The sequence below is a fragment of the Cryptotermes secundus genome, unplaced genomic scaffold (assembly GCF_002891405.2).
Source record: "Cryptotermes secundus unplaced genomic scaffold, Csec_1.0 scaffold43, whole genome shotgun sequence".
Taxonomy (NCBI): Eukaryota; Metazoa; Arthropoda; class Insecta; order Blattodea; family Kalotermitidae; genus Cryptotermes; species Cryptotermes secundus.
The window spans coordinates 279,313-291,699 of NW_019723298.1; the positions used below are offsets into that span (position 1 = coordinate 279,313).

The 12,387-nt window shown below is 36.5% G+C and overlaps 2 protein-coding genes across 5 annotated transcripts in view; one reads left to right on the forward strand and one right to left on the reverse strand.

The window, feature by feature from the left end:
- The window catches only part of LOC111861644, a 42,750-nt gene extending 37,269 nt beyond the window's left edge, over positions 1–5,481 (forward strand). For all 4 annotated transcript variants that reach the window (XM_023846377.2, XM_023846374.2, XM_023846376.2 and 1 more), the window contains exons 13-18: positions 250–314; positions 443–562; positions 2,684–2,832; positions 3,823–3,975; positions 4,271–4,347; positions 4,525–5,481. In XM_023846377.2, the coding sequence (XP_023702145.1) occupies positions 250–314; positions 443–562; positions 2,684–2,832; positions 3,823–3,975; positions 4,271–4,347; positions 4,525–4,672 (712 nt within the window). In that variant the 3' untranslated portion in view covers positions 4,673–5,481. The remainder of the gene's footprint in view (positions 1–249; positions 315–442; positions 563–2,683; positions 2,833–3,822; positions 3,976–4,270; positions 4,348–4,524) is intronic.
- Positions 5,482–11,500: 6,019 nt separating this feature from the next.
- The window catches only part of LOC111861648 (adrenodoxin-like protein 1, mitochondrial), a 4,155-nt gene continuing 3,268 nt past the window's right edge, over positions 11,501–12,387 (reverse strand). Inside the window, exon 5 of the mRNA XM_023846387.2 lies at positions 11,501–11,971. Within this exon, the coding sequence (XP_023702155.1) occupies positions 11,868–11,971 (104 nt within the window). The 3' untranslated portion in view covers positions 11,501–11,867. The remainder of the gene's footprint in view (positions 11,972–12,387) is intronic.

The window sequence follows — 12,387 nt, forward strand, 5'->3', positions numbered from 1 at the left end:
AAAATTTTAAATTAATTTGAAATTTGTTAGCAAAAGAATGATTGAATAATGGAAGTTGAAATAAGGATAAACTTCAGTGTTTGTCTTTTTTTTTTTTGCATTTTATGCGTTTACTTCTTTTGTTTAAAACTTAAAAGTGTCTCTGTCTACTTTTTGTCACATTAGAGTAGTTACACCTATATTTTTAAAAAGAAAATTCCATGGTATTGATTCTGACTGAAACATAAATACAACTTTTCTTGTTTTCAGCTGGACACACTTTCTTCTGCCCTATGACACCCAAGCTATTGCTATATATCAACTCAATACTGTTGGTAAGTAAAATCAAGGATTTCATTCCTTTTCCATTTCTTATTTTTAAAACAAATTGTTAAATATATGAAAAACAATATAATTGTTGTCAAAGTGTGTATGTTACCTCTAATCTTGTTATATGTGACAGTGATCCCATTTGGGTTGATTGGGTCTCCACAATCCACACCTGATCTACCAGCTTATGTTTTCAAAGCTCGGGTTGGCAACGACATAGCCCGCCAGATAGCACACCATTTTGACACTACAGGTATATATGTTCACTGTGATACAATAAAATTGAAATTGTAGTAAGTAAATGACATACTTAAAGGTCACGTACTTCATTGGTTTGAACTTTTTGAATACAGGAAAATACATTTTAGTTCGAATAATTTCTGAAAAAAATCTATGTCTAATGCTGCACCAAGAAGATGGAATAGTTTTGTAAACTGATCCTCTGTGCATCCAAACATCATACAGAATTGTTCTGTAAGCCAAAGTTCTTGAGTTCAGTCATATGCATATAGACCTACATGGCCATCCCCATTTCAGTAGACAACGTTCTCAAGAAGCTTCTACAGAAAAGTGACTGATATATGCGTGTATGTTTGTGTGTACTTCAATTCACAGAGAACATACGAGGGTCGTACTGAAAGTCATGAGCAACATTTTTTTTGTAAAATAACGTGCTTTATTATTGACAAACCAAATAAAACACCTCAATCTACAGACCTTTCTTTATTTTTCCACATAATCGTCACTTCTTTGTACACATTTCTCCCAGCGTTCTGGCAGTTTGAAAATTCCCCCTCTGTAAAATTCCGTTCCAGCCATCCAAAGACACTGACGCACTGCTTTCTGAATTGCCTCCCTTGTCTCAAAACGTCCACGCAGCTGATCCTTCACAAATCCGAAAATATGGTAGTTGGAGGGTGCCAGATCAGGGCTATAGGAGGGGTGTGGAAGAACTTCCCACCCCCACTTTGNGTCACAATACAGAGCAAAAAATCATCGCCTTCGTGTTGATATCTCTGCAGCAGTTCTGAAGTGATGGCTTTTCGCTGACCTTTGTGGTCTTCGGTCAATAACTGCGTGACCCAACGAGCACAAGCTTTCATATAGCTCAAGCTTTCAATCATCTCCTGTACTGCACTGTGCCCTATTCCAAGTTTTTGGGCTATTGTGTCCACAGTCACACGCCTGTGATCTTAAATGATCTCATCCACTCTTTCCTTGTGTTCGGTTGAGTTTGTTTGAGGACAACCGCTCTGAGGCTCATCTTCGATGCTGGTGTTCCCATCTTTAAAATGTTTCACCCATCTTCGAACACTGCTCACACCCATACACACACTTCCATAAGCACGCTGAAGTCTCTGGTGAATTTCTGCAGCAGGCATTTCCTCTTTCACAAGAAATTCGATGAGAGCACGCTGGTGAAACAACATATCATTGTCGGCCATTTTGTTAGGAGTGATACTGGTCACGTGATGCAAGCTATTGACATCACAAGACACTCAAGGTTAAGACAACAGCTGGTTCCACCTGCCACCCTACTCTCTTTCGTCTGCTGTTCCCAGGTTGCATGCAAAAAAATAGTTGCTCATAACTTTCGGTATGACCTACATAGTTATTAATCGTCAGACAGCCTCAACAGAGCTTATAAACCATACACCCTTTCACATCTTGTAAAAGCCAATAGAGAGAGAGTGAGTTAGTGTTTGCATGACTGAGTGAGCTAGTAAGTATGTGTGAGTGCGTGCGGGCATGTGTGTGTAACTTCTCTTTTGGTTTTTTGTTTCTTATGATGGACCTGCATAGATAATACTCAACGATATGACATTTACTTCATGCTTTTGTTCAGCATATCTTTGTTTAAGTTTTATTCAGCATTTAGTATTGCATACTTCTGGTATCATAATGATGCCAGGATAGCACAGTCAGTATGGCTTCTGGCTACAGGCTGGATGACATAGGGGTCGGAGTTTGAGTCCTGGTAGGGTCAAGAATTTTCCTTTCTCCAGACTGGTTTTGGGGCCCACCCAATCTCCTATCCAATGGGTACCTCGGACTCTTTCCCCGGGGGTAAAGCGGCCAGGGAGTGAAGCTGACCACTCCCCCATATACCTTCACGGCATAGTGCTTGATTAGTTTAGGACAGGAACATCTTTAGCTTTACCTTATGGGTTATGACCATGCACTTAGTGGGTACCAGTAATTTGGAAGGAATATACTCTTTCCTTTTTTTTCTACCCTAATGATGGGGCAGTATGTTCCTGCCAAACATGGTACCCACTTACCAGACAACAACACAGTATCGTAATACAAAGGACTGCAGCATAATTCTTCACTGTCATGGTAACCTCAAATCTTACAATTGGTATCATTCCAGGAATTGAATATGGATCAAATGGAAAGGATGTAAATCTCTTGTCTGATGCCACAAGATACCATTATAGTAACATCAAATACTGTGATGAGGCAACTTACTCATATGAAAAGTCATGGACTAATCAAGAACATCAGATCTTCACTTACAAGGTATTTATTTATGTGTCTGAAGTAACAGAAAATATACCAGTGGTGCTAGATAACGCCTCTACAAGGATGTCCATTATTGCCTGTGAAATCTTGTTTAGCTAACTAACTTACTTTATGGAGCTGAGTCCTTCTTGAGAAGGTGCCAGTTGTTTAGCTATTCGAGAACTTCCCAAAATTTTATGGAACCTGAAGGTTCATTGCCTTGTTCACAAGAGCAGTCCACTGATTCTTATCGTGAGCCAGATCAAACCAGTCCATCATATCTCTCTAAGATACATTCTAATATTGTCCACCCACCTACGCCTTGGTCTTCCCAGTGGTCTCTTTCCTTCTGGCTTTCCCACCAATATCCTATACGCATTCCTCGTCTCCCCCATTCATGCTCCATGACCTGCCCACCCCATTCTCCTTGACTTGATCATTCTAATTATGGATACTTGGAGAAGGGTACAAGTTATGAAGCTCCTCATTATGCAGTTTTCTCCAACCTCCTGTCACTTCATCTCTCTTCGGTCCAAATATTCTTCTCAACACCCTGTTCTCAAACACCCTCAGTCTATGTTCCTCCCTTAATGTCAGAGACCGAGTTTCACACCCATACAGAACCACAGGCAAAATATAGTTTTGTATATTCTAATTTTTATGTTTTTATGTTTTGGATGTTTATGTTTGTTATGTTTTATGTTTTGGATTGCTTGAACAAGGTTATGAATTAGAAACAGCACTAGCATACGTACGTTTATGATATAATAGCAGATAGGGAAGATTACTGTGTAGCTTGTACACTTCATACTAGAACTATTACTGATGTCTAAATTCAAATGTTTTGTCTTATTAGATAGTCATTAAAATATTTAACTTTCAACACTTTATGCAGCTAATTTTGTGTCACTTAATTTTTTTGAAACAGCTTGGCAGTTCTAACATAGCTTGTTTTCTGAAAATATGTGATTTGAGACAAATAAGGCAATGGTCATATTATTTTCACAGACGGAAGCATCACAGTCTATGAATGAACGTTTTGCAGACAGCAGTGCACTACATTTATCATACCAGACATTCAGAAAGAATGCTGCATTGGAGCCTCTCCTGCCATGGCTAGACATGAGTCATGACAAGTTATACTACATGTTGGTGGCACAGGTGAGCTTTTGATGCAGCTGTCTAATATAGGGGCCATTAATTTATTTATGGCTTATTTAATAATGTTATTAGCTCAGACTATATAGTGTCAAATGATAGATCGATTGATGAGTAAGAAACTGGAAAGGATGTGGCCTGATTTCAAGTACTAACTTGGTATTTTCCTGGGGGGACAGAAAACCATGAGAAACTTGTCAGGATAGCTGCTGCTACCCACCAACTGCAACTAAGGTACAAGGCTTACTGGCCACTGAGAGTTGTAATTTAGTCTAATGCAATCAATGGTTTGTTACAGGAGTTGTGTACCAAGGGAGGTATGCTGGACTACACAGTCCAACTGTTTGAGAGTGAGCAAATGCCACCCTTCCTTAGGTAAGAAGGTGTCCCACCTGCATACACTGTCTCCATGAAAAGCCAGTAGCTGCTCAGCTGCTCAAAAATTGGCCTTTCTTTTAATAAATATCATCATAGTCCAAAAACATAATGTTGAAACATGGTAGAGCATACAGACACAGCCAGTGGATTTCATTTATTTGCTTTACTTTACAGAGTGGCTAACTTGGCACAGAATTCTGAGGAGTTTTCTCAAGCATACAGCTGTGGACGGGGTACTCAGATGAATCCTGAAGTAAAATGCGGTTCATTCCCTGAACTCAGAGAAATGGATGGAAGTGACTCTGATCTTTCCCCTCAGTAATGGACACATATGTGCTTAGTGATAGATGTTAATTCATTTGGCAGTGCAGTCGCAAGTATTATGATGGTACTGGGTAGTGAACGACTTTGTAGTTGCAGTAGATAATGTCAGTTCTGAAAATTAGGCCTGGACTTATTTCTGCATTGCATTTAAGCCAAGCAATTGGGTCCATGCCATAAGTGACACCATGGCGGGAAAAAGTCTAGCTGCCATTTGAAGTACAGAGTGCAACAAAGGAACCTTCAAACACAACTTTCTCATGTCCATAGCATAAATAGAACAAAGAGTGCTTTTGAAAGACACAAAGAAATTAGTGAAATACAGAACATATGGAGTATTACTTTGTATTAAACTCTCAATAAATCAATTACATTTGATCAGGATTATTAGAGCTCTTTCTGAGATTTGATTTTGAAATTCAGCCACCATATAAAGTGTTCTTTGTTTTTAAATTATTGGATCCATGTGAGATTTGAGGTTCTCATGGCAGTGAATATTAAAATTATTGTATTCTGGAATGTGATTACATGTGGTTTGACAGATAATCACAACATTCTGGAGAAATGTGCTACCTCTATATTTAGGTTAGAATGAAGATGGAGACAGCAGGTTTTTCCAATATATTGGTACCCATCTACCAAATTCTGCTGCATCTCATGACAGAAGGCTTATCTATTAGAGACATGTCCATAGAGTACCTGTGTAAAATATAAACAGTTGTATATACTAGAAAGATCAGTAAACCATTAAGAAGTTAAAGGTATGTAATAGTGAGCCCAGTCATTTCAAAACCATAATTTTCAATTCAATTCAATTCTTTATTATTAATGTGCCGAGTCAACAGCCGCAAGGCCAATTACAGACACAGCACAGTGCAGAAGAATGAATTACATTATACACAATCTTATTAAAACTCAAATACAAATTACAGGTTAACACTTGGAAGAAATAATAATGAATAAAGTAAAAGTAAACAAACAAATAGCTGATAATTATGACAGTAATAATAATTTCATTATCATTAAACTAAGTGTTATTACGAATTCAGGAATGAAACATAAATATTTAATTAAGAAATGAATAATATAGAATTACAGAGGATAATAATAATATACGTAATTCATTTTGTTTTACTGGACATGCAAATAATAAAATATTAACAGTTATACTATATTTAAAATTTATTTGGGTAGAATATTCAAGGCTCCGAATACGTCAACATCCCTGCAGACAACATTAGCAGCTGCTGCGCATCTAGCAGAGGGACAATTTTTAAATAAGGAGCAAACATTGAACAATGCAAAATCTCTTGATATACCGAGCAGGAACTCGGAGACCAACAATTTCCAGGGCAGAAGGGCAGAATTTAGAGCCAAAATAAACTTGAATAAGAAAGACAGCATCAAGGTGATGTCTCCTAGTACATAAAGTATGTAGTTTTAACTCCTCAAGAGCAAGAGAATAATTGTAGTGAACTACAAGAATAACAAAAATACAGTTTGTGTTAAAATCTTTTAATTTTTTTCATAATAATGGCTTTCTCGGTATGATGTCAGAGAGAAAGGTAAAAGAAGAGAGTTTCTTCTATCAGATGCATCTGCGACATATTTTATGCAAATGTGCCATTTACCCCTTTGTGATTATGACTTATGCTGCACTGCAGTATTTATTTGCATACTATGTTGTTCATTCATTCATTCATTCATTTATTTACAGTTCCAAAAAAATCCATAGAGGCATCTGCCTCNTGTGGTATTTTGTATTTAATGTGTATGTAAATCAAAAAATATATGTATATGTAGTACGTATTATTTGGTGGTCATGCCATAGCTCAGAGGGTCAGAAGCTAGCTATCTTTGCAGGGCCTTGGCTTCAATCCTGTGTTAACAAAGTGGCCCTGAAGCAGATTTTTCTCTGACATTCTTTCAATTCCTCCTGCTACTCATCATTCAACCATTTGCTCCATACTCATCAATTACCATATCTTTGTCCAATCACATCCTCAGTCTTGAAGTTGCATTTTTCATATCTCTAACCCAACACTTACCTGGTCATAGAATGAGGAAAGAAATTTTTTTTTTGGTTGGGGGGGGGATGTTTGGGTAGCAGCTCTAAAGATGACACCATCTCTGTATGTACCTATACTATATAACTAAGCCTTGTCACATATCAGAGAGAGTGTTAGCTTCTTTGTGCTTTGTGTTCAGTTAAGATGCCACAAATGCAATGAATGTGTCTCAACTGTAACAATTTTTCTGTTCATACAGAAAATACTCAACTGGGGAAGCAGTTAGAGAAATATATGAAGTTCAGTTCAGAAAACCACCATCGTCAAAACATACAAAACAGATACAAGATTTTGAGGTTCCCATGGCAGTGACTGAAGATGTAAAACCGTTCAGGGGCAACCCTGAATACATTAATCTCCATTTTGCATGTTTGTTGGACCAGTGCTGTACATACTCATTTCCACTTTTTTATTGTTTCTTTGTACAACACAGAATATACTCGTGTTTATGTTCTTTGAACATCTGAAATTTGCATCTGTTCAAAGAATGTAAGTTGAACCTTACTTCCAAGTAAAATCAAGAGAACAAGAAGAAAAATAATAGTGGTTGCAGTGTACTTGGTAAAGAGACCGGTCTGGTTGGTATAACAGTGCTTGAAAAATGTGGAAGTTGAAGCATTAAAAATTGTTTTTGTCTCTCAAAATGCATTGGCTTAAGAAAGATGGTGCTAGAGCCCATGCAGCAACAGCAACAGTGGTAATGCTGCAGGGCTTTCTCAGTTGCCCTCATTTCCAGAAGTATTAATTTCCCCAATCCTTTACACTCTCCAGATTGCATGCCATCCAATACCTCCCTTCTGATTCTATACAAACAAAATGTATAAGATCTATGGGAAACAATCATACAAGTATACCGTACTATATACTGCACAGAGTACCATATGACACTACTTTGAAAACCAGCAACTTGAAATGAGATTTCATTGTGGTTTTCACCTTGAGCATATCCTGTGTTACAAGATGAGCTACTGAGGTAGTAATTTATTAAATTTTGGATTACTTTATTATCAGGCCTAATATTAAAGTGGACCTAAAACATGGGGTGGAAGGATTGTGGACTGACTTCAGTTGGCTCAGGATAGAGGCTAGTGGTGAGCTCTGTGAATATAGAAATGAACATTTGGATTGCATAAATGGAGGGGCACTTCTTCACTGCCTGAATGAGTATTAGCTTCTCAAGAAGGGGTCTGCTACATGGAATTAAAAAGTTATTAATGAGCTATAATGCATTTCCAAAATTAGATAATGATATTAGAACCATAATACCGATTGAAAATTTAATGGAAAGTCTGATTTTCTTCTATATACATAAAAAATCTGGTGTAGACATTGCACATATTTTCTCATATTGATATTGATATTACCTTGAAAATGAAATTGATTGTTTCTAGGTAGACCACTGCTGACTGCTGAATATTGAAGAACAATGAAATCCATCCAACTGGTAAAGCCACTTTCAAGAATACTGACATTTCTTGTTTGAGCCCTTAGTACCTGTATTATTAGTTTCCTGACGATACCATCTATGCAGTTTTACTTAAGAATATGGTCTCCATAAATTACTGAAACTTAATCAAAATCATTACAGCAGTTTTGAGAGAACTGTGATTTTGTCTTTTAGATCCCATCTGAAAGGCCCCCATTTTTGGAGCTGGACACCACTGGACACCAACCCACGGTGAACAGACTGTTGAATACCATATGTGAATAAATTTCATCCAACCATTCACACACTGCTAAGGAGTAAATCCTTATATGTATATAGACAGCACTCCAAGGCCTACTTATTCACATTTAAGGGGCTCGAAATGTGCAAATCTGTCAAAATCTCAAATTTGAATTTTTCAACAATCACAGCACTTTCTCATATACACTACATACATCAGAAAGTAAAAACAAATGTAACAGTGAGATGAAATCTCTGAAAATATGTAATTTTGCCTTATCATAGCAACAAAATGTCAAGCATTAACATGCTGCATGAATGCACTAGTCAGTAACAAGTAAGCAGCCTGTAAGTAAGTACTGTGTATGTTCTGTGGGTACTGATAATATTTTACTGTGGAAATGTGAAATGCACTATACAAAGGAGATGGGGTACAACTGACTATTTGCGTGTGTTACTTATGGGACTTAATTATGGGCTCAGAATAGGCTCCAGTGGTTGGCTCTTGTAAGCATTTGGATTCCATACAAAGAGGGGAATTATCTTGAGCAGCTGAACAACTACCAGCTTCTCAAATACTTCATGGAGTTATCTAATAACTTACATTCTTTTTTTATTATCCAGCATGCATTACAAAATATACAACTGCTAAAGAGCACAAAGTACACTTGATCCTCAGTTTCTGAGCCGGTTGTTTCAAAGCCCTGTTCAAAAGTTGAGTCATTTTTAATTTAAAACATGCCGTTTTCCAAAATAAATAATGTAGTAAACATTAGTTGAGTACCTAAGTTTAGTATTATATTGTAGCATCCTGCTGCACAGTAACATCTGATACTAAGTTTAGGAACAAAGACTATTTAACCTATAAATACGGTATGTGGTTTACCTTTTAAATGAATACTAAAGAGCACATTACACTTCCACAGACAAGTAAGTTGAGAAAACTAAATAAATTAGATTAATATGATCAGTTCTTATGCCATTCGTATGTATGGATGCTCATAAGTCAAGCATTCATATGTTGTGGAACAAGTATACAGTAGACAAGCTTACAGACATCCTGCAAGTGATACCATGCAGTTTGGTGGACAGTTTGGCTCAATCTTAAGAGCAGAAGATGGAGATACCTGGTTCCTTCAAAATGTTGGTACTTATTTAGCAAACTATACAACAAACAGTTAAAATTAACTTGGCATTTCTTCAGAGCTAAGATTTTCAGTTCCACATAAAATGGTAATTCAAAGTGTTTCCTGTGCATCAAAACTAATGTTTGTCAATAAATTTCATCAAGGAATATCAATGCTAAATTTTATTTAAGATCCATTCAAGAAGAGTGGAGTTTTTTCACATGCAGAATTCAGCAGTCTTTCTTTGAACTTTAAACTTGGACACATAAAGTTTTTGAACAATTAAAAATGTTTATACATCCCTAATTTTCATTACAGTTATCACAGAATGCAGGGGGGAGGGGATAACTTTAGTTATCATTCACATTCCACTCTTATTATCAGAAATGTTCTTGTGGCTTCAAATATTACAATTTTCAAGTAATGAATATACAATACATACAGATAACAAATGCTGACTCAGTTCACTAGATAATAATTTTACCTCCGAGACATTTCTCGATAGGAAAACCACACCTATCTATCCCACTGTCTTTCACTGAGCTTTTTCTTCACCTCAACATTCAAACACATACCAATTACAAACTTACTGACATCTGAGATGAAGTATAGAAAAAATGAAAGCATTATTAAATTGGGATATTGGATTAAATGTACTTTGTACATTAAAATTGAAGCTTTATTGAAACATTACTATATGTACAGTGCATTATTTATTGAAATTACCCAACACCTTTAGTTTGAAGTTATGTTAGTGAGTTGAGGAGCTTGGTTGTGCTCAAGATAGGTCTATGATAGCTAAAGTACGAAATGTAGTTCATGCAGGATAAACTGTCCACATTTTGTCGAAAGAATGTTTGTTGATTTCATCTAATTCATAAGTATTTTTGAGCATGTTATCCACTTTAAAAATGTTGGATCTATCTCAGTGTTGTAGCGTTTGTACAGAGTGGTCAGTCTCAAATGCTCCAACCATCATTTAACTGTTGCCTTTTTAATACATCCTTGCAAGTATGTACTCTTGTGAATTAAATTTCTCTTCAAATGGACATCAAAGCTATAGAAAATAAGACATTTAGGAAACTGGATCTGTTTCCGTCTTCAGGTGGCAAAGGAAGACACCTACTCAGTTGGTTCCCTTAGAAAGAGCTAATCTCAATCCTTCCTCACCTGAAGATGAAAATAGATCCAGTTTCCGAAATGTCATGTTTTCTATTCCTAGAATTCCAAACAATGGAAGAAGTTAAAAAACCCAGTAATTCTGTGTTATCCACCATTTCAAAACCCTTTAGAATCTACTATCTCTTACAGTTTAGCTGTGGCAGGTGGTTGAAAGTCTGTAAAATCAGGAAAGTTATTACATGTTTTGGGTAATTGTGTACTGAGGGTGTTTGAGAACAGGGTGTTGAGGAGAATATTTGGCCCAAAGAGAGATGAAGTGACAGGAGGTTGGAGAAAACTGCATAATGAGGAGCTTCATAACTTGTACTCTTCTGCAAGTATAATTAGAATGATCAAGTCAAGGAGGATTAGATGGGTAGGTCAGGTAGCATGAATGGGGGAGACGTGGAATGCGTATAGGATATTGCTGGGAAAGCCAGAAGGAAAGAAACCACAGGGAAGACCAAGGCGTAGGTGGGTGGAAAATATTAGAATGGATCTAAGATAGGATGGGATGGTATGGATTCGATAGATCTGGCTCAGGTTACGTAAGAGGTTGCACAAGTGTTACCCTCAGTGTCACTTACAGCTTCATCCATTTGCACCCTCACATAATAATGTTTTCATTGTTAAAAAAACAGCAGCATAAATTCAAAGACATTTCCACTTGTCAGAGACAAGTAAATGAGTGTGTGTGTTGTGCCTTGACAATACAGCATAAGAGAGGAGCAAATACATATGGAGAAATGGTTACTATCTTTCTTTCCTCTCACAAGCAGACATTATAGGGAAAAAAAAAATTCTAATTACATCAAACTCCTGGTATTATTGCAGATAAGTTCAGTTTACATTTAACTTCCATGGTATAATACTATTTACATTTTTTATCAGTTAATTTCACCTTTACTTTGTTTATAGAATAATTAACTTCACTCATATATATGTATGTAAATGAATATCAGCAATGTTTGACATATATCTAAGAAAGTGGAATATAAATGGCATTAAGATCACTAATAGTCAGTAAAAATAACTACAATAAAAATGCACAAGATTAATAAGCCTTTTGCCTATCACACTGCTCCAGCAGCCAATAGTCACACAAGTCATAACAAATGTAGGTTCAATGACCTCACTGTCCACTGAACTGATGTGCTGCATCAATCTCCTTGCTCAATGAGGGGATGGTTTGTGGCCATCAACATAAAAATTTCTAGTTGCTTGTGGCAGCTGCAATTCCATTCCTTCATATTCCTTTTTCAGAATAATTTGACAACCTAAAGATAAAATGCAATTAATTACTTTCCATAATTGCCAGTTCAATTCAATTCAATTCAATTTTATTTCATCCATGAATCATTATACATGATATGGGACAAGTCAAAGATTAACCTTTATCCTACGGCCCTTTAAATTCCGGTTGTGGCTGCCGTACGGAATTGTTTAAATGCCCGCGTTTAGAAAATCGTAAAAACTGTAGTCACTTACTAAATTTGCTCCTATTTCTGCAATTTCTGTGATAAACGAACGAAATAAACGCTGTTTTTTTCTCGAAAGAATATAGAATCAGATATTGTAATTTACAGATTGTATAAAACATGTTAAAATTTTTGCACTGACTCCAAAAAGAAATTTGCCAATTTTTTTCCTTCTCTGCGAGAATTCATACGTTTTGGACACCCCTGAATGCCAT